Source organism: Capra hircus, chromosome 20, assembly GCF_001704415.2.
Source record: "Capra hircus breed San Clemente chromosome 20, ASM170441v1, whole genome shotgun sequence".
Lineage (NCBI taxonomy): Eukaryota > Metazoa > Chordata > Mammalia > Artiodactyla > Bovidae > Capra > Capra hircus.
The window spans coordinates 37,050,193-37,072,989 of record NC_030827.1 but is presented as its reverse complement, the minus strand read 5'-3'; the positions used below and the strand labels follow the sequence as shown (position 1 = coordinate 37,072,989).

General features: G+C 37.6%; 1 protein-coding gene across 2 annotated transcripts in view; it reads right to left on the bottom strand.

The window, feature by feature from the left end:
* Positions 1-22,797, bottom strand: part of C20H5orf42 (chromosome 20 C5orf42 homolog) — a 104,631-nt gene that overhangs the window by 55,199 nt on the left and 26,635 nt on the right. Inside the window, exons 20-32 of one of the 2 annotated variants that reach the window (XM_018065664.1) lie at positions 20,959-21,123; positions 14,249-14,387; positions 13,453-13,562; positions 13,148-13,306; positions 12,939-13,047; positions 10,142-10,442; positions 7,764-8,673; positions 6,851-6,999; positions 6,066-6,229; positions 5,470-5,561; positions 4,195-4,277; positions 3,063-3,140; positions 1,111-1,303 (exon numbers count right to left, since the gene is read on the bottom strand). In XM_018065664.1, coding sequence (XP_017921153.1) covers positions 1,111-1,303; positions 3,063-3,140; positions 4,195-4,277; positions 5,470-5,561; positions 6,066-6,229; positions 6,851-6,999; positions 7,764-8,673; positions 10,142-10,442; positions 12,939-13,047; positions 13,148-13,306; positions 13,453-13,562; positions 14,249-14,387; positions 20,959-21,123 — 2,652 coding nt within the window. The remainder of the gene's footprint in view (positions 1-1,110; positions 1,304-3,062; positions 3,141-4,194; positions 4,278-5,469; positions 5,562-6,065; positions 6,230-6,850; positions 7,000-7,763; positions 8,674-10,141; positions 10,443-12,938; positions 13,048-13,147; positions 13,307-13,452; positions 13,563-14,248; positions 14,388-20,958; positions 21,124-22,797) is intronic. The other variant, XM_018065665.1, reaches the window with a different exon arrangement.

Sequence of the window (22,797 nt, the reverse complement as noted above, 5' to 3'; positions counted from 1 at the left end):
AACTGGTAAAACCAAAAAAGAAAAAAAAAAAAAAGAAACAGACATACAACGTAGGTAAAAGAATCAAGAAGACAGTGCCCAGTGAAAGGGGAAAGATGGCTCTCTAAGACAGTGACTCTTTATCTTTTGTGTGTATCGGAATTATCTCGAGAACTTGTTAAATATTCAGGGCAGTGACCAGCAAAGACTCTAGGTAATCCAGAAAACAAGTTTGACAAATGCCTCTAAACCTTTAAGCAGGGGGCTTCCTGGCAGTCCAGTGGCTGGGGCTCTGTGCTTCCACTGCAGGGGTCATGGGTTCAAGCTCTGGTCAGGGATCTGAGATTCCACATGCAGTTTGGCCAATAAATAAAAAATAAGTAATATGTGAAAATTATAAACAAAAAATTAAACTTTAACCTGGTAAAATAGGTGATGCTACTAAAGAGAAAAGGGAAATAAGAGACTCAGAAGAGTAAGAATAAAATCAGTTTCAAGACGATCCATGGGATGGTGGAGCATGCTGAAAAAGTCTTTTGTTATCAGGGCCCATAAATTCAAAGAGAAAATCAGTGCCCCGAATTGCCGGTACAGAAATGATACACTGCATCACATAAAAAGGTATGAAAGTGGATGCAGAATACATGAAGAAAAGAACAGATGTGAGGGAATTAATGTATAAGCGATACAGCAGAAAGGGGAAAGGGAAATAATTTTAAATTGTTGGTAGACAGAAAAGGATAACCAGGTGAGAAAAAGATGATGGAAGGCAAAGTGCACAACACTTTAAATCCAGGTGACAATTTCAAACCAAATATGATGTGACAGGCTGTGTCAGAAAATAAACTGATTCAGATACCTCTGAGCAGGGGTTGGCTGGTCTGCTCAGCCACCTCCTTTTGTCAGCAGCTCTGGATTCCCAAAAGCTCAGAAAAAAGAAGTCATCAGGAGAAGTAGGGAACACAGTTGAGACTCTAGGCCCTAGAATTAGGACTTCTGAATAACAAAGGAAAAGTGCCCCAAGCAGGGAAACCCTGCGATTTAACTTGAACTCTGAGAGTTTGTTCGTAGTTTAAAACCTGACGTAAACGCCATGTGTAGACTTAATGGGTTAAACGGAGATGTGCTTACCTGAACTAATTTAAACATTTCATCTTGGAGCATTTGCCTAACAGAATTGGAAGACTGCGATAACTGAGCGCTGGGTTCATTTCTCTGGGTTGGCTGAGCTGTTGGTCCAGGTGTTTGTGAAGCCACTGTGACTCCATTTGATGCCAAAGGTGGAGCTGAGGAAGATTTATCTTTACATGCAGAGACTGGAGTACTATGTGGAAGCATATAAATAAAAAGCACACATTAATCAAGAAAAGAAAAACCACATTAGGTGTTCATGAGCTGAGTATTTTGATCCTACTTTTTTATTCTATTTTAAAAGCTTTCTGGAAATTTTCAGGAAATTTAAACCCTAAACCCTATCTCACTGTATATCCTTAGCCCCCAGACACAGTTGTCATCAGCAGAGTTGTTCATTCAAATGCCATAACCAAGGGACATGTGATGTCTAGCCAGCCATGGCCCCCGCCCTATGGTGTTACAATGCCCAGGTCAGCTCACACATTTATTTTACTTGCCTGGTACCTGTAGGCATCTAAGTTTGAGACCTGCGCAATCATTCTGATCAGCTGGACAGATGATGTCATTTGGCTTAGGAATATACTTCCTGGATTAAATTTAAAGACCGGAGTGGATTTAAGAAAACTGTTGAAAGTATGGGTTAAGAAATATGTTTAATTCTGGGCTTCCCTGGTGTCTCACTGGTAAAGAATCCACTTGCCAATGCAGGAGACACAGGTTCAAACCCTGACATGCCACGGAGCAACTATGCCCGTATGCCACATCCACTGAGCCTGTGCTCGAGAGCCTGGGAACCACAACTTCCAAGCGCACGTGCCCTAGAGCCTGTGAAGTCAGTGCAATGAGAAGCCTGAGCGTCACAACTAAAGACTAGTCCCCACTTGAGCATCTAGAGAGAAGTTCGCACAGCAACAAAGAACCAGCAGAGCCAGAAATAAATAAATAACATATTTTAAAAACATGTTTAATTCTAACATGGGTAGAGAAAACTCCTGCTGTTCTTCAATAAATGTGAAACAATAGTATTGTGAATATTTCATTTCCAAACAAATCAGAGAGTTTACAATAATAACTAAATCCTAACAAAAAATGCTTATTTAGAAATAAAAATGAAAAGTCAAAGTAAGTTTCTGTGAATAAAATGATTGTTTGAGGATGATTCCTTAAAACACAAGAGGTATTCAATGTTTTACAAGTAAATCAATATAGGGAGCAGGTAATATCATGTCCAAATGAACTGATCACTGTCTCTAAACAGAAAATAACGAATTAAACTGTGTTTAGATTTATTTGGATTTACACTCATTCCATTTCAGCAATAATTTGAGCCTTTTTATTAAGCATGTGCTCAATAACAGAATTCTATTTGGGAGATCCATGAAGAACAGACATTACAACTTACTTGCCTGTTTTAACACAACTTTTATTGGCCTTTGCTTTTTAATAAATAGCAAGGAGATAAATTTTAATTATGGAGAATTTTTCTAAAGCAAATTTATGCTGTATCATTCTCTGATTTCAACACCATTTATACACTTCAACCATTGGAAAAGAAATTCAAAAGACAGAACTGGATGACTCTTCTATGAGAGAATTAAAGGCATTTGATATTTCATGAGAAATCTGCTAAAGGCTGAACACGAGCAAGAACTACCTCTTTCAATAACATACCCATGACTTCTCTTTTTTGAAAGAGACTTGTTCTAAAATAGTTCCTGCATGTCTTTAAAACACAACTGTTACAGGAAAATCTTTCAGTGAGAAACATAAAGTTGTGAGAAATGGATACCTATATTGATCTTTCAATGCGTAATGTTGATTTCATTTTACTCTCTTAGTTTTTGGTCAAGATGTTTAGTAATTGTTTCAAAATGGTACAACAGGCATCATTTTTTTCTCTTTTCTATTTGTAATTATATCAGAATGGTACAGTAGGCAAACATGCTTACCTAGAAACTTCTGAATTTGTATCTACACAAAATGAATGAGGAATGATATGTTCAAGATCTGTAGAGGCTTCGATCATACTATAATTAAAGATTAAAAATCAGTTAGGAAGATATTCTTTACATTATCTAAGATACAGGTGATCTAAGGCTCAACCATCTAAGAGTCTAAATAAACATCCTCTAATCTTCTGTAATGCTTAGCTCATAATTACAATCTATTTACATTTGTCTCCATAGCAATAGTAAGAGATTCAAATAAAAGCCAAGAATTTGTCTGGATGGCTTTAATACATGACTTGAACATTATTAAATGTTTGGCAACAGAAATAATATAATCTAAAATGAGTGGAAATGAAGTTAGCTGGGACCTCAAACTTCACCTGGGAAGAAGCAGAAACTTTGCTCAGAACACTACAGAGCTCATTATCACATCTGAAACTGCAATGACTAGTTTCTTATTAATAGAAATATTTATATTACTTGTAAAGACACAGGACATTAAATATATTCTTTTATTAATTATTCACAGAAGGCCTGAACAAAATTTGTACATAAGAGAAAGAGAATTTAACTGAGTTGCCTTCCTTAGTCAAAGTAATTCTAAAAATTCAAAACTTTAAAAATCCTAACAAGAAATCATGCCCAAATTGCAGCATATGAAAACTGTCTTCACTATCCTTGAAGCAATAATAAGCTGGCAAGCAGAGTACGTGTCCACTGAAGCCCCGCGGACAGTGTGCAATGATCATACCACAATAGTGAAAGATCATACACATATGTTATGACCAACATGATTCTTTACTTTTACCCAATAAAAGTGAAACTAGTAGGGAAAGGGAGGGCCTTAACTACCAGGTGAATAAACTCCAAATATTTCTAGCTATATTTTAAGACTGATAGTGATAGGAGAACAAAAGGTATTTTAGACGTATTTACCTCACTCTATCAAAATTTAGAAGTATAACATGTACTAAAAATCATCATTACCATTGCTATTAAACTGAAGTTACCATTTCACTAGGAACACAGTATCACTGTAAAACATATACTGTCAATCATGAGGAAAAAGAACCCTCTTCACCACGTGAATCGCAGTGAGCCCTGAAAGCTCCCCAAGACTTTTCCCCCTTACCCTTTCTGTTCAGTTGATTCCTCCTCCATACACGTCTCCAATGGTTCTTCCCTTGGACACTGAGCCTCTCCTGTGGAATGCTGCTAAAATTAATAGCACCCAAAAAAGCAAAGAGGTGAAACGGGTATTGTTGTCTTTGGTATCTTGGGTTTCACATTACTACTCGCCTGAACAAAAACAGTCTGAAAGCAAGTGAGAAACCAAACACTGAAATGTCCTCCCGGTCCTGCTCTGACCAGACCTTCATCCTGTGATGCCTCAAGCCCATCGCCTTAAGCCACTGAGCATATTAAACTGCAAAGACAAATGATGCCACTAGAAATCATTTACAGTGTATTTATGATGTATCTGTAAATTACACACGCATTACTACCTAAGTACAACAGAACGTTGAACAACTTGGGTTTGCACTGAGCAGGTACACTGATATGCAGATTTGTTTTTTCTAATAAATACATTACTACACAATCTGGGGGTTGGCTGAATCCACACCAGGCCCAGGAACCAATCCTCTGTGAACACTAAGGGACGACTGGACATGCATTCCTGACTGCATGGGGGGGTCGAAGCCCCTAAATGCCATGTTGTTTAAGGGCCAACTGTACACTGTCAAAACAACTACAAAATGAGAAAAAATAAAAACCTAATCCCTCTTAAAGGAATTGTTTCAATAATTAGAAATGTCTGTGTCTTACCTGGAAATCTAGTGTATAGTGTTTTGAGAAAACAAATAATACATAAAAGTGCATGTATGCGCAAAAACTGCACACTACTGACAAACTTATACATTTTGAGTACGGAACACTGCAGCACTCTTGGCCAAATTAATTTACTACAGCAATTTATGTAATTAACACTTCACTGCCTGAAAGTATTAAATCTTAGTAGTAACAGAATTTCTGAGAAAGAAAAATGCTGCATGGCTATACTTTACGATTCACAGTATACTTTTAAGAGACAATAGCCTTGGTTGGATATACTGAATAAAAACACTATGGTGTTACCATAGTATGATTTAAGTAACTTTATATTTACGAAGACTTCCCAGTGACTCAGTGGTAAAGAATCTGTCTGCCAACACAGGAGACACAGGTTCAATCCCTGGGTTGGGAAGATCCCCTGGAGAAGAGAATGGCAACCCATTCCAGCATTCTTGCCTGGGAAATTCCATGGACGGTTGAGCCTGGTGGGCTGCGGTCCATAGGGTCACAAAAGAGTCAGACACGACTGAGCAACTAAAAAAACAACAACAACAATCCATATTTACACACTTACCTTTTCTAAATGCTGTGGTAAGGTTTGCATCTGCATGTAAACGGCAATATTAGGGCTTTCAACAGGTTCTTTGGCAAACTCTTTGGCATCCTCTATGGGGAAACAAGAGGGAAGAAAACACAGACCTTTTGAAAGTTAATCAATTTATTTTTCAGAAGATTCAGGAATATTACAGGAAACATGATGGCAAAAACATTTCCTATCCTCCTTACAAAAATATTTTTTAACACCTAGAGACAACTCCTCTTCACCGAGTGAGTCCAGATACACCTTGAAAGGGCTTAGATCAGTGTGTATAATTCCATATAAAGCTCTGAGAGTTGCTGTTTTAAAGAAACCTGCCAAGGAAAGGTTCACAGGATTGGTTCACAGAAATGAAGAGACTCAAAATAATTAACACAGCAAGGCAAAAGACTCCAAACTCAAGTTACGAGTTAATATGCTTAACATTTCAAAAATATTAAATTCTCTTTAAACAACTGGATTTAGGCTATTTTATAAACACACCAATTTAGATATAAGACTAAGTTATCTCATAATCATTCACCCTATCAAATCAGTAAGATCAAACAAAAAGATTAGCTAAATAAACTGACCTTCATGGTCTGTTTGGTATACATCCATTTCCTCCTGTGTAAATGCTTCTACTTCTGAAAGATCCTCATCGATATTTACAACTTCTTTTTCAGTAATATCAGTGACAGAAATAATCTCATCTTTGGTTCCCTTTATTTCAGGATTTTTTCCCTCTGTTGGCACTCTATTGACAAAAATGAAGCAGCTAAAATCGTAACTCATACTTGGAAACAAAGAGTTTGCTTTCAACGGATTCAGTTAATTGAAAAAGAACAAACTAAGCTTTCATACTTATGAGGTCTTTCTTTTAACCACATATGGCACATAGCAGAATATCAATAAAAGGTTAAAATGAAGAATAAAAATGAATTTAAAAAGGTTCAATAAATAACTGAATATCCCATTTTTATTTACTCAGATTAGAATTTCGGCTTATCTAAATTTCCCATTCCCATAAAGGAATCTTCCTGCTACCAAGCCTTCAGCTTTAGTATTCAAGGATATATTCCTCACAGTACTATATATTAAGTAAAAATGGATGAGATGGTTAGTTCAACTTCGACACGGGAAGTCAATGAACATAATAAAGGGATCTCTTGGGATGAATTTGCTCCTGTCTCAGAAGATATACTCTAGACTAACATGGAAAGAAACATAATTTGTAATGTATTGTTGAAATATTTCATAAAGCACTCCTTGCTGCTTCTCTAGGTCAAAGAAACACTCATTTCCGTAACTTTCAAGGGTTCAATTCTCCTTCAAGACCAAAGATCATCAAACAAGGTATCTATAATCAGCAACTTACTTCAAGATACTTTGACAGGATTCATTTTGATCATTTATTTCCTCAGTCCCACCTTGAGCAGATACTGCAACAGAACAGCCAGCATCTGTTCTATAATCATTCTCTATACTGGGTCCATTCTGAGGCCCAGGGGAATGATTCTCTAGCACCTAAAACAAACCATTAATAGTACTTAATATTCATTACTGAACCCCTTACTTTTCATTATATTTTGAGATTATTAATACTTTCTACAGAACTTCTCACTAAGTCTCTTATTAATTTATTGAGTATTCATTGCATTTCTCATACTCAGTATCTGATGCTAAAGCAATGGCTAACTCATTATTCCACCTAGAAAAAACAAGCTTGACTACCTTGAGTATTCAAAAGAAATCAGCCTTACAAACTTGAAAGGTAAATCACCCATGTTTTCAGGCCGTAGGACAACAGAAATAAAAATGTAAAGTTGCTTTCACTTCACTTTCCTTACTATTCTAAAGATATTTAGCAATAATATAAATGTAACAACCACTTGTAATATCACTTAAAATTATCTCTTTTTGTATTTTGGCCATGCCATACAACTTGCAGAATCTCAGTTCCCTGAACAGGGACTGAAGTGGGTCCATGACACTAACAGTCCCAAATTCCAACCACTAGTCCACCATGAAACTTCCTTTTTTTCTTTTTTTATAAACACACATGAAACCTCAAAATCTCACAGCCTCTCTGAAAGTACTTTAACCCTAATAAAGCATTTCTAAGAATTAAAGGAACTACTTTAAAATATAAGGTGATACAGATTATAATTAGCATTGTCATCAATTCTGTTACTTATTGATTCTTTATTAGGTAGGGAAGTACAAACACGGTTTTAATCTAAAATAAGAATTCTAATTTGTATCTAATCATAAGCAATTCAAGCATTTACCTTAACGATGGCATTTTTTGCCTTATATGTAGCAAAATAGGGTTGTTCCAAAAGCCACAATGATGTAAGAATGGCGGCTGTCGAGGTCTTCACACGAATGACAGGACTGTACTCACAGGATGGCTCGGTGAGTCCAGAGTCACAGAGCAGTCTTTTATCAGACCATCTTATCATCCATTCCAATAGCCTTCTTGTATTGCCACACATGTTATTTAGTGCTACAGGAAGATCTTCTTGAGGGTTAATATCATTGCATTGAATTGCTTTGAAAATACATCTTCTAGTTTCAGTGGATTTGGGAATGCAAACACTATGGTTTGACAATCTCTGTATTAAAGTTTTCTCTGCATTGTCATCTTGTACTCTATAAACTGACTTCTGTTTTAAACCGAACAACCCACTCTTCCCTTCATTTTTATTGACTTCATTCAAAGAGGTCTCAGAAAAACACCTGATCCCTTGATTAGCTAGTACGGAAGCTGAAACTGTCTGGTTTTCTGATTTTTCACACTCATATGACTCAGGAGCAACAACAAAGCAGGAGCCGGCTCTGAACACATTCTGGCTTCTGGTTTTGCTGTGACGTCGTTTTAATGTTGTATGTACATCAAAGAGTAAAGAATTAAGTTCGTGTTCTCTAAGATGTCCAGAAAAACTAGTTAGAAATGGAATGCCAGCATCCTTGGAACCAAGTAGGTCTCTTTCAAGAACATAACTCAAGAAGAGTTCAAGGAATTTAATATATTCGTCATCGTCACGTTCAAATTCCCAAACACCTATTACAGGAAGTGCATTTTGTAATAACTTTTCACAATCTTCTTTTCTTTTAGGGTTTTCCTTTTGATTATATATTTTCTTTTTACCTTTGGGCTTACCAGTCAATGTTAATTCCATGTGATTTGGGGCACTTCTGTAGCAAAATTAAGTTTGAAAAGACAAATTAAAGATCATTTAATCACTAAAACTGATTGACAATAAAGACTCTCTCCACTGTTATAGTCATACCTATCATTTTTTAATGCCTTGACTACCTGTCTTGCAAACGAGGGAGCTGGACTAAATGATCTCTAAACACTTGTTAGAACTGAACATTCAGAGTCCAAAAAATACAACAGTAATATCAAAAGAGAAATCTGACATTAAAAAAGACTAAAATGTGTTCAAAGAAATTTCACTATTAAAAAAAAGGCTTTTTCTGGGCTAAAAACAATGGTCCTTTAACAGGTCAGAATTTAGGAATACAAAATCAATAAAAATCACAAGCCACCAATACACATCTTAGTTTACGGTTTCCAGCTTCTCTCTTGCACCTGCCCCTTTCAGCTTCCGTGTGTGATGAGCAAGGAGCAGGACTGCCCTCAGGATTCTTTAGCACACAAAAGCCAGGTATTTTTTCTGAACAGTCTCTGCTGCTATAAAACCTGTTGGGCAGGCACCTAACCATAATTACTTTTAAATCTGTTTCTTTTCAACATGGTTCTCAGGGGAGAACACAGATCCCTAGTTCCCTCAATAAAAGAAATAAAGGTTCCAGTTAGGCACCTGGGCTGAAGCCACCATACTTCTTCCTATTAAGACTGCATAGCAAGCAGCCTCCGAGGTATTCCTGTGCTAACACTGCAGCTGTCTGGTGGAGCAAGCACACCATTCATGATACTGCTAGCTACGGTCTCAGCAGATGTTTGAAGTAGACACCATTTCACCGAAACCAGATACGACTGACTATATAGTTCTTCAGTCATGAGAAGGATAAATTGCATTGTAGATACTGGAATTATAAAGGAAAAAAATCTGTATAAATCAAAGTAAAAGAGGTTAAAATGATAAGCAAGAATTTCTCGACAATTTATAGACAAGCTTCAAAAATGAATGTGTAAAAAAAAAAATGGATGTTCAAATTCTTGCCATGAAAACCCTAAGAACAATGGAGTAGGTTGCCATTTCCTTCTCCAGGGGATCTTCCCAACCCAGGAATTGAACCCAGGTCTCCTGCATTGCAGGTGGATCCTTTACTGATTGAGCCACCAGGGAAAGCCCTAAAAACAATATAGCTAACCAAATAATCCTTAACTATTTAGGTCTAAGATTACTAAAAGAACTAAAAGTCCTCCGTTAAATTCCAGAATTTCATCTACTCATTTTATTTTATACCTTCAGATGGCAAAATTATTTAGTATCTCAGTAATACTTTAAGTGGATTTTCAAATGTAAGGTCTCATTTTACACTTCTGACATTCCTGTGAGTATGGCACTTATCATTCATTATTAATAATACAGTCAGAGGTTGCTGGGAGTAGAAGTCAGGTCAGCGTTGCATGAAAATACTTTTTTTCCCAAAGGAAGTGAATGCTTTCTACTTAAAGAGATCTCAGTTGTACCTTTGACAGAAATGTGTCCTGCTTTTTTCTTCAGCTGACAAAGCTTCTGAGAGGGTATCGGCCATATCTGCATCACTGTGAGCCAGAGAACTGCCCAGTTCTGTGAGTGTGCTCCTGCTCAGACTAGTTCCCAAGGAAAACCTGTCAAAACCTGCAACCTCGGCTGGCTTTTCTTCTTCAATTGGCTCCCATATATTCATTTCGAAAGAACCTATATTTCTCTGCACACGCTTTAGGGCTTTCACCCTCACTTTATGGATAGAATGCATGATAACAGACATCATCTCTTCTGTTTGGGGACCTAGAAAGAAAAGAACAAAAGGCCTTAAAGTTCATTAAAATATTTCAACTCAAGACATAAGGGGATCCAACTCTGGTCCCCTGCTGGGAACATGAAATCTAACTGAGGGCTTAGTTTCACAGTCTTATAGACATGCCTTCTTTAATATTTGTTAAAAGTTCAGTTCAGTTCAGTCGCTCACTCGTGTCCGACTCTGCGATCCCATGAATCGCAGCACTCCAGGCCTCCCTGTCCATCACCAACTCCCAGAGTTCACTCAGACTCACGTCCATCGAGTCAATGATGCCATCCAGCCATCTCATCTTCGGTCAACCCCTTCTCCTCCTGCCCCCAAGCCCTCCCAGCATCACAGTCTTTTCCAATGAGTCAACTTTTCGCATGAGGTGGCCAAAGTACTGGAGTTTCAGCTTTAGCATCATTCCTTCCAAAGAAATCCCAGGGCTGATCTCCTTCAGAATGTATTGGTTGGATCTCCCTGCAGTCCAAGGGACTCTCAAGAGTCTTCTCCAACACCACAGTTCAAAAGCATCAATTCTTCGGTGCTCAGCTTTCTTCACAGCCCAACTCTCACATCCATACATGACTACTGGAAAAACCATAGCCTTGACTAGACGGACCTTTGTTGGCAAAGTAATGTCTCTGCTTTTCAATATGCTCTCTAGGTTGGTCATAACTTTTCTTCCAAGGAGTAAGTGTCTTTTAATTTCATGGCTGCAATCACCATCTGATTTTTGAAATAAATTACTTCTAACATTTTCATTTTCCAGGGCATACATTTTTATGGAGTCCCACTTATTCTTCTTTAATGGACTTTTTCTAGCTTCTGGAGTTCTACCTTAAAATTATGGACCGTAAATTTAACAAATATTGAAGAAGGCATGATAGATATTTGTTGAAAGTTATGGTCCATAATTTTAAGGTAGAACTCCAGAAGCTAGAAAAAGCCCATTAAAGAAGAATAAGTGGGACTCCATAAAAATGTATGCCCTGGAAAATGAAAATGTTAGAAGTAATTTATTTCAAAAATCAGATAATTATAAAAAGAATCAGTAACATTTTTCTCATTACCACACAGTAGCAAATAAGAGAAAGTAAGTACATTTTTATCCAAAGAACAAAAACACCTATTTGACTTTAGGTAACAAGAAACTGTTACCAGTAACAAGAAACGGTCTATGGGATCGCAAAAGTCAGATGCGACTTAGCCTTAGTGACTAAACCACAAACCATACAACAAGAAACCACAGGAAGGGGAGTTTTTCAAGCCTGCCTACAGAAAACTTTTACATATCATTAATACATAAACAGGACATTTTAGAGATTTCAAAAATGTCTTAAAAATATACATCACAAATACAGTGTAATTATACTAGTGCAATGCCCAAGCATAGGATATTACTAGACTTAAGTGACTATAGTTCTACAGAGAGCAATTTGAATTCTTTAAAAATGTCCACAACATTATGAATTTACAGAAATAGCTCATTTATTGTACTTCACAGATACTGCAATTTGTAAAAAATTGTAGGTAAAGGTTTGGGGTGATCCTTCTTCAAGCAAGTCTATTGGCACCATTTTTCCAACAGCATTTACTCACTTCACGTCTCTGTGTCCCATTCTGCTAGTTCTCACAGTATTTCAAACTTTTTCATTATTATGATATTTGTTATGTGATCTGTGATCAATGATCTTTATTACTATTGCAAAAAGATTATGATTCACAATTATGACTCAGATAATGGTTAGCATGTTTTAGTAATAAAGTACTTTTAAATTAATGTTCTATATTAATATATATTGTCTTTTTTTAGGGCACACTTAATAGACTATAGCATACTGTCAACATAACTTTTATACACACTAGGACCAAAAATATAAATGTAACTTGCTTTACTGAAATATTCACTTTATTAAGGTGGTCTGGAACCAAAGGTATACTGTCAATGCCACTGAACTGCACATTTAAAAACATTAAATTTGATTATTATTCATATTTTTCTACAATAAAAAATTTTCCAAAGGTCATCTTGAATGCAAATAACTGTAAATTAGAAGCATAAATAACCATTAAAAGAAAAAAGCTAGTTTTCAATAAAATATCTACATTATATATGTGTATATATATATATACACACACACACACGAAGCATTATATACTCATTTTATGTATTTATCTTGCTTAATCCTCTTTCAATATACATTCATAACACAGGTATTAATATACTCATTTTACAAATAAGGAAAAGAGGCTCAGAGATGCTGAGCAACTTGCCTATGGTCACATAACTACTGACAGGCATGACATGAAGTCAGTTTTGTATGATTCCAAAACAACAGAATTGGTGATAGTGTAATGAGGAATTACTTCTGTCTTCTCATACTCTTCATCTCGAAAGAGAAATGCATAAAAACATAAGCATGAAAAAATAAATGCTTTCAAAACAAAATGAAAATCTTCAGCAATTTATCAGATGCCTAAGAAATGCCAAAAATTACCTTTCACAACACAGTGTCTGAGTCTCTGCTGAAGAGAGTGATATTTTTCTCTTAAAGAAACTCTTATGTCCTCAGGATTGGGAAATGCCTTCACAAAAATTTCTGCTACCTTCAGAAAAATTTTAAAATGAGTTTTATAAGCAACATCATTCTTAATTAAAACAAAATTAAAATTCTTTAGTCTCTGATTCTGATTTATTTTCACCTACCTTTCTGATTGGTGGCAGTTCTGCAATGAGGCTCAAAATCAGATCCTGAATAAGCTCTTCAATATTAGAAAACCGAGAGAAGGGCAACATTCTGTAAGCCCATTCCACCGCACTCAGACAGTGCTCAACTAGACAGGGGCCAAACTTTGCCTCAAGGCCCTATACGGACATTGAAAGGGTCATTTGCTTTTCGCTTTACACTTAATGATTTAACGGAATGTAGTAACAAACAGTAAAATATTCTATCAAGCAATAATTTCCTAAGTAATATTTATGCATTTTTCTTACTCTTCTGCAGTTAATACCTTTTTTTCCTCCACATTTTCTCTTGCCTTCTGATACTGCCTGCAACTATAGGATAACTTATCACGGACATGCAGCATCCAACACAAAGCACAAAGTTCTCTGAAGCAACCTAAATCAACAATGGAAATATGAGAGAAGACTGTATGAGTATATACATTAATATTACAACAACTTCACCTCTGCTGGTTATGTTCCAAAATAAATGTTTTTATATTGTTGATTATAAAAATCACCCTCAATACTTTGTATGAAAGTTGTGGAGATCCTTACACAATTTTTACACATATTATTCTGGAATATTTCATACATGTCAGTTACATGAAAATATTAAAAACACTATACAGTATAAAAACTACTCTATTTACTAGTCGTTTACTTGCTTTAAACTTACAGTATGTTGTGGATATTTTTCAAAGTCAATACATATAGCTCTACTTAATACTGTATTGTTAATTTATTTGAAAAATCATTTATTGATAGGCATTTAAGTTTAAAATTTTTCAATACTAGAAATATAATTTCCAATACAAAATAATTTTTTATCAAAAGTAATACAAGTACACAAAAATATATAAATTATACTATCTATACAGTTTTTCAACTATCCCTCATTTCTACCCCGCCCCCCAAATAATGTATCTTGGATATATTTCCATGGTGGCAACATACATACACACTCTTTTCCATATCAGTATAGTATTCCATTACCTGGAAACATCCCAAAATCAAATGCAAAATATATCATTATTAATATTTAGGCCTAATTTCTAAGCAAGCAGTTCATTCTGGACAAACCTATTGCTTTAATGGATGCTTCATCTAGCTTCCGGTCTCCAGCTGCTCCAGGTCGAAAGAATGCTACACCTCCTTTACAGTAATTAAGCAACGACTCAGGGAAAGGACTCAATGAAGGAAGGGACCCTTTCATGCGAATCTGTAAAAAAAGACAGAATATGTTAATTATCAGTCATATAAGTTAGTTTTTAAGGAAATTATAAAACAACAAACAAGGCATGAAAGATAAACCATAAAGAATGGAAAACACAGCATTGTTCCTATACTATGTAAGAAAATGACACAGAAATCACTCACACTTACACAAACTTAGTGGACAAACTCAACAAAGTCACTGGCTAAATCTCAAAAGAAAAAAAAAGTTCTAACCAAATTAACCTCTTTTGTCATTCAGTTTTTACCTAAAATGTTTTGTATGAAAAGAACTTAATGCTATTTATCCTGGCTTTCCCCAAAGAAATAATAAAAGAAAATAAATTTAAGTATCTATGTGCAGAAGAAAAAGTATATTTACATACATAACTTTTTAAAAAGTTATATAAGTATGTAACTAAAAAAAAAGATGACAATTATAGTCACCATATGGCAACTCCTGATAAAATAATAACTCTAGAAAGGATCAGTAGATGTCAAATTAGGTAAAATGTTGATGGACAGTGCATGGAACATGAGCCAGACTCATCGATTCATCTCACTGTCCTGATAAGTGAAAGAAAACAGACAAAGGCGCCATGTGATACGCTGCAACAGGGGAGCACACAGCACCACTCCTGAAGGACTGAATTCTAAGGAGATGTGAACCTGAGTTTAATCAAAACTGGCTCCCTTGATGAGGAGGGATTAATTACTGGCTTGTAAGAAATAAAAGGAAAGATGAACACGTTGCTGCTGTTGCTGCTGCTAAGTCGCTTCATTCGTGTCCAACTCTGTGCGACCCCAGAGACGGCAGCCCACCAGGCTCCCCCGTCCCTGGGATTCTCCAGGCAAGAACACTGGAGTGGGCGGCCATTTCCTTCTCCAGTACATGAAAGTGAAAAGTGAAAGTGAAGTCGCTCAGTCGTGTCTGACTCTTAGCGACCCCATGGACTGCAAGCTACCAGGCTTCTCCACCCATGGGATTTTCCAGGCAAGAGTACTGGAGTGGGGTGCCATTGCCTTCTCCCGAGGAACACGTTAAATGACGCTAAATGAAAAGATGACAGACAAACCCAACATATGGTTCAGAGACAATTCCCAAGTCTAACAAATCTAGGGAAAAAAAAAAAAGTCAAAGGAAACTGACAGAATAAAACAAAAAGGATCTAAGACACGTCAACCTGGGAAGAAAAGAGTTAGCAGCAGGCTTGGAATCTATTTTCTCCCTCTCCTGCTCACTTCCAGAAAGACGTGATCTAGTCAAGTCCCCTTGTAAGCATGCTAAGCATGTCTTCTTGTCAAACAAATTAACGGTATTTATCAGAGGTAGAGAGTCTGTCTAGGCTGCTTATTAGAAATAAATTTAGAATATAGAGATTTATGGATTATGACCCCATGAAAAACACAAGCTATATAATTAAAAAGATATAAAAAGGAGATGTTAAATAACTGAAATAGCTCCCTTTTGTGTCATGGTGTTAAACAAAGGCCAGGACACATTCTTCTGCAGTGAGAAAAGACTTGGAGCAGCATATACAATTCCATCTTTCCAGGTAGGTCAGTAGTAAAGAAACTGCCTAGCAACACAGGAGATGCAAGAGATGCAGGTTTGAGCCCTGGGCTGGGGAGATCTCCTGGAGTAGGAAATGGCAACCCATTCCAGTATTCTTGACTGGAAAATTCCATGGGTGGAGGAGGCTGGTGGGCTTCAGTCCATGAGACTGCGAAGAGTCAGACACAATTGAGTACAGCACAGCACGGCAGCAACAGTGTGTGCAATTCCAGATCTCTCTGCATTTCATTTGTACCTTCTGGCTACCTACATCCTTGAAATTATTGGTAAACTTTGATCCATGGATGAAAAACATGTGTCTATACCAAAACTTACACATAAACATTCATAGCAGCATTATTCATAATAGCCAAAGTGGAAGCAATCCAAGTATCCATCAATGGGTGAAACAATAAAACAAAATGTTATATATCCATACAATGGAATGTTATTCAGCCACAAAAAGGAATAAAGTACTAATTCACACTACAATATCGATGAATCTTAAAACCATTAAGCTATGTGAAAGCCAGTCACAAAAGGACATGTATTGTATGATTTTATATATATAAAATATCACAATAAGCCAATTCATAGAGACAATAGATTAACGGTTGCTGAGGGGAAGGAAAGGAAGTGGGAAATTCTTACTAACGTGTTTCTTTTTTGAGGTGATGAAAATATTCTGGAATTAAACAGTGGTGATGGTTGCACAACTCTGTGAATATACTAAAAATCAAAGAAGTGTACATTTTTTAAAGGTTAACTTTATGGAACACAAATCACATATCAATTTTAAATTGGTAAAATCAGCTAAAATAAAGACTTTGGACTATATTAGTTTTCTATTATGGCCCTAACAAACTATCAGAAATTTTGCGGCTGAAACCAACACCAATTTAATATCTCACCGTTTTGGTGGATCGGAAGTCTAGGAAGAGCTCTGCGGGTTCTCTGCTTATTCTCACAAGGCCTAAGTAACAGCAGGACTGCCCTCCTCTTCAGAGGTTATGTTGTGGTTGTTCCACTGCTAAGCTGTGTCTGGCTCTTTGCAACCCCATGGACTGCAGCACACCAGGCTTCCCTGTCCCCCACTATATCCCAGAGTTTGCTCAAACTCATGTCCACTGAGTCAGTGATACCATCCTAACATTTCATCCTCTGTTGCCCCCTTCTCTTCCTGCCCTCAATCTTTCCCAGCATCAGGGTCCTTTCCAGTGAGTCGGCTCTTTGCATCAGGTGGCCAATGTACTGGAGCTTCAACTTCAGCATCAGTCCTTCCAATGAATATTCAGAGTTGATTTCCTTTAGGATTGACTGGTTTGATCTCCTTGCTGTCCAAGGGACTCTCAAGAGTCTTCTCTAGCACCACAATTCAAAAGCATCAATTTTTCAGCACTCAGCCTTCTTTTTAACACTCATATCCATACATGACTAATGGAAAAACTTTGACTGTATGGAGCACTGTTGGCAAAGAGATGTCTCTGCTTTTCAATACTCTAAGTTTATCACAGCTTTCCTTCCAAAGAGCAAGCATCTTTTAATTTCATGGCTACAGTCACCGTTCACAGTGCTTTAGGAGCCCCCCAAAATAAAATCTGTCACTGTTTTCACTTTTTTCCCTTCTATTTGCCATGAAATGATGGGACTGGATACCATGATGTTAGTTTTTTGAAGGCTGAGTTTTAAGCCAGCTACTTCACTCTCCTCTTTCACCTTCATCAAGAGGCTCTTTAGTTCTTCTTCGCTTTCTACTATTAGAGTGGTATCATCTCATACCACTGGTATTTCTCCTGGCAATCTTTATTCTAGCTTGTGATTTCATCCAGCCTGGCATTTTGCATGATGTACTCTGCATGTAAGTTAAATAAGCAGGGAGACAATATACAGCCTTGACGTACTCCTTTCCCAATTTTAAACCAGTCCGTTGTTCTGTGTCTGGTTCTGTTGCTTCTTGATCTGTATACAGGTTTTTCAGGAGATAGGCAGGGTGGTCTGGTATTCCCATCTCTTTAAGTTTTCCACAGTTTCCTGTGATCCACACAGTCAAAGGCTTTTGCGTAGCCAACAAAGCAGAACTAAATATTTTTCTCGCATTTCCTTGCCTTTTGTATGATCCAATGAATGTTAGCAATTTGATCTCTGGTTCCTCTGCCTTTTCTAAATCCAGCTTGAACATCTGGAAGTTCTCAGTTCATGTACTATTGAAGCCTAGCTTGGAGGATTTTGAGCGTTACCTTGCTAGCATGTGAGATGAGTGCAACTGTACAATAGTTTGAACATTCTTCAGCATTGCCCTTCTTTGGGAATGGAATGAAAACCGACATTCTCCGGTCCTGATGCCACTGCTGAGTTTTCCAAATTTGCTGATATATTGAGTGCAGCACTTTAACAGCATCCTCTTTTAGGATTTGAAACAACTCCACTGGAATTCCATCACCTCCACTAGCTTTGTTCATAATAATTCTCCGTAAGGCCCACTTGACTTCACACTTCACACATTCACTGGCTCTAAGTGAATGACCACACCATCGTGGTTATCAATTCATTAAGACCTTTATTGTATAGTTCTGTGTATTCTTGTGACCTCTTCTTAATCTCTTCTGCTTCTGTTAGATCCTTGTCACTTCTGTCCTTCACTGTGCCCACCCTTGCAAGAAATGTTCCCTTGGTATCTCCAATTGTCTTGAAGAGATCTCTAGCCAGATGTTCTAGAGGAAATTTATTTCTAGGCTCTTTCAGGTTGTTTGCAGAATTCTGTTCCATGTGGTTACAGGACTCAGGTCCCCCATTTACCTGCTGGCTACAGGCAGGGGGACTATTAGAAGTTTCCGAAAGCTGTGTTTATTCCTTGGATATTGGCCTTCTTCAAAGCCACAAGGCTGAAATGAGTCCTTGTCACTTTTCTAATCTTCCCTTGTGTGGCTTTTCTCCCATCTTCCTTTTCCACATTTCACTGACTGACTTCTCCGCCTCTCTTTTTTGCTTCTAAGAGGTTATCTGATTACAAGATAAACCAGGATAATGTCTTTATTTTAAAATCAGCTGATTAATACCATCTGAAAAATCCCTCAAGCCAAATTAAATCAGCATCTAGATTTATGTTTGAATAGCCAGAAGATAGGAATCTTGCAGCTATCTTTGGAATTCTGCCTACTACTTGTACTATGCTTTAACCTTATACAGTTAACTTATTACTTGTAAAGATTTTCACAAGGAAGAATATCTTCAGCAGAGTGGCTAATTTTAAGAGAATCTATAGTCTTTATCTGCTAGTTAAGTTCATTAAAACTAGGTTAAGTGAGATTATTCTCAGAAGTTTGTAAGACCAAACATAACTTAGAACTTTAAACAGTTTTCTACAGTAAGCAACTTCTAAAATAAAGTTTCCTATAACAAACACTCGGGCTCAATAGAACTTAAAACTATCAAAACAATCTTTCAATAAACACTTTGCCCTTCTTAGTAAACATACTTAAAAACTTAAAACTTTGGAATAACAAGTTATAAATTAATATAGTTTTATATTTTTATGGTGGCTATAAGCAACTTTCACAAATATTTCTCTCTAAAAACAGGATAATTTTCAAAAACTTGATAAACAACTTCTCAGGGTCTCTTAGGGTTTCTACTAGAAAAGAAGCCATAAACTCTTGGTACATTTAGTAACTTAACCAACAGCAAAATTTCACATATTTTGGGGCTAATAATATTTATTTCTACATTTTATAGGGACAGATGTCTGGCCTACCAAGGAACTGGATCTGGATAAGCAGCACAGAAGTAGACGTCCCATCTGGCTACACATCAGATAAGAAGGCAGCTACATCTCAGCTGAAGTCAGCGTAGAAGAGGACAGCAGCCCCCGAATCAAAGTGAACTGCACACCTCAGAAGACAGGAAGGAGGAGACTGACTGGTGGAGCCTACCGCAAAGGAACACTTAGCCGAGAGCTAACTCTCCATGGTTTAACCCCACAGAGGCCCCCAGAGAACAGAGGGAACATCTCGGGAAGAAGTAGGATAAACCCTGAACTGAATTTAAATCTTTAATGATTGTGGGGGAGAAAAGTAATTGGGAAAAAAAAGAAAGTAACTGAAATTTCCTGGGACTAACCGACTAGATTATACTTTCTATCATCAGACAGGAAGGGGCCAACACAGAGCTCCAGCTCAGAGTCCTTATCTTTCAGCAGAAACTTGGTCTGTCCAGATTTCATACTGTAAGCAAGTCTGAAATTTATGGATTTATGGGACAGGACTCCTTGGAAAAATTTCACAATTATAAATACTAATACATATTAGTATATTTAAATTGTTCATGCCAAGTTGGTTCAGTTGTGTCTGACTCTGTGTGACCTTATGGACTGTAGCCTGCCAAGCTCCTCTTGAGATTCTCCACAAAAGAATACTAGAGGGGGTTGCCATGCCCTCCTCCAGGGGATCTTCCCAATACAGGGGTCGAACCTGAGTCTCTAAAGTCTCCTGCACTGGCAGGTGGGTTCTTTACCACTAGCGTCACCTGGGAAGCCCTTTAAATTGTTTACCGTAGTGTTACCGAGTCTAAGCTCGTACTGCTTGCCTCACAACAGGCCAAAAATTGACGGATGAGTTGTTGCGGCAAGGAATAACGACTTTATTTAGAAGGCCAGCAAACCGAGAAGATGGTGGGCTTGTGCCTCAAGGAACCATCTTGCCTGAGTTAGAATCCAGGCTCCTTTTCTACTAAAAGGGAAGGGAATAAAATCAAACACTTCCTGTTCCCATCAGCCTCTGGAGAGCATGTGTTAATTTCTCCCTTTCCGTGGTCATTCACAGGTAGGCCTGGTCAGGATGTTTCCCATGAACTAAACAAAGGTATTTTAGCTTAATGCTCATGACCTGGGAAGCAAGGTTACCAGAGATAGGCCATTATGTATAATTTAAGCTATAGGCAACATCCCTATAGTGATTAACTCGTAACAGAATACAGAAGGTTCTTCCCTATTGCAATAGCACACAAGTGACTTAAGACATTTCCACACCTTTTGCATGACTTTTCTTGCCCATCTCAACTGCAAGATGTACCACTGTGCTACAGGAAAAGAACACCGAGCTGCCCGGAAAAGCAAGAGAACACGCTGAAGGATTCCAGACACCTTTTGACGATTATCTTTTTCAGCTTTTAAAAGAAGATCATCACCATCTTCCTAAAAAAAAAAAAAAAAAGAAAGAAAAAAAATTAGTAGCCAGGAAAACAGAAACTTCCAATGTTACAGTAAAAATAAAGATAGTGCTTCTCAAACTATAGACTATTCCTGGAGATTCACAAAGAAAGTTTTGAGGCATGGCCTCAGAGATTAACTACAGCTATTTCCAGGGTCAAGGAAACACTTGCCTCACCTCAGTGGAAAAGGCTATAATAGTTAAAGCCAACCATCTCTGACTTCACTGGGGGAATATTACAGAGATCACTCCTTTCAAAAAGAATGCCTCTTCCCTTCCTCTGCCTAGAAAAATCCAATTATATTTCAGTGTCACCTCTTCTGTGAAGCTCTTCCATTCTGTGGTATTATGGCAATTTGCTCAGATTTCCATTCTAGCTTTTACTAATTTGTTCTTGCTAATTTATGTATCTGTTTCCCACACTGTTGAGACTGGTCAAGAGCAAAGGCCTTGTCATCTACTGCACAAAATCCAATGTGTGGTGGGATCCAATAAATGTTTGTTGATTCAACACATGATTCAAGTCAGTAGCTACAGATTAATTTTCCAGAAATGAGATAAAGCAAATATTATGAACATTTGCTTCCCTAACATTTTCTTACCACTGCCACTTCTTAAGAATACTCAGTTATTGGTGGGGGCGGGGGGGAACATCTGTCCCTTTTTTACATAGCTAAATGATTCAGGGAGAGCTGTTCCTATGTCCCCAGCCGCAAGGGAAGGCCCTAATCAATTGCCAAGCAGCACTGCACATTTAGCCCTAGCCAAGGTGTGTGATTCCAGGCCTGGCCAGTGACCTTAATGGGTCTTGCAAGAGTAACTCTCAGCACTCCTGTTTGGATGCTGGGAGAGAAATACTTTTACTGCTTTTCTCTCTCCCCTTCCCACTCCCTTTGGGCATGGACAAGGTATCCTGAGAAGCTGCTGGTAGCCATCCGGCTCCCACAAAGGGAGCCAGCCTTAAACTGAAGCTGATAATTTAGAAAACAAACAAGGGAGAAAGAGCCCAAGTCTTTGAAAACATAATTGGGCTTCTCAATTATGCCAGCCAATACTTATCAAGTTTTCTGTTACTTTCAACCCCAGGGGTTCTAATTGGTACAGAGTGACATTTACGAGAAATCCTACCATTCTGGCTTATTTTAATAAAAAATAATAAAATGAAGTACTACTAAGGATTGCTAGTACTCAAGTAGCAGCACAGCATATCCAGAAATACATTAAATGCTATTTCTAATCCCTAAACCAATATACTCGGAGAAGGCAATGGCACCCCACTCCAGTACTCTTGCCTGGAAAATCCCACGGATGGAGAAGCCTGGTGGGCTGCAGTCCATGGGGTCGCTACTAGTCGAACACGACTGAGCCGACTTTACTTTCACTTTTCACTTTCACGCATTGGAGAAGGAAATGGCAACCCACTCCAGTGTTCTTGCCTGGAGGATCCCAGGGACGGGGGAGCCTGGCAGGCTGCCGTCTATGGGGTCACACAGAGTCGAACATGACTGAAGCGACTTAGCAGCAGCAGCAGCAAACCGATATACTAAAGACTCAGACATAAGAGGAAAGAGGAACTACTGAGAAATACCATGGACTACTTATTCTTTCCCTGTGCAATATATCACATGTGAAATATCAACAAATAAAATATTTTAACG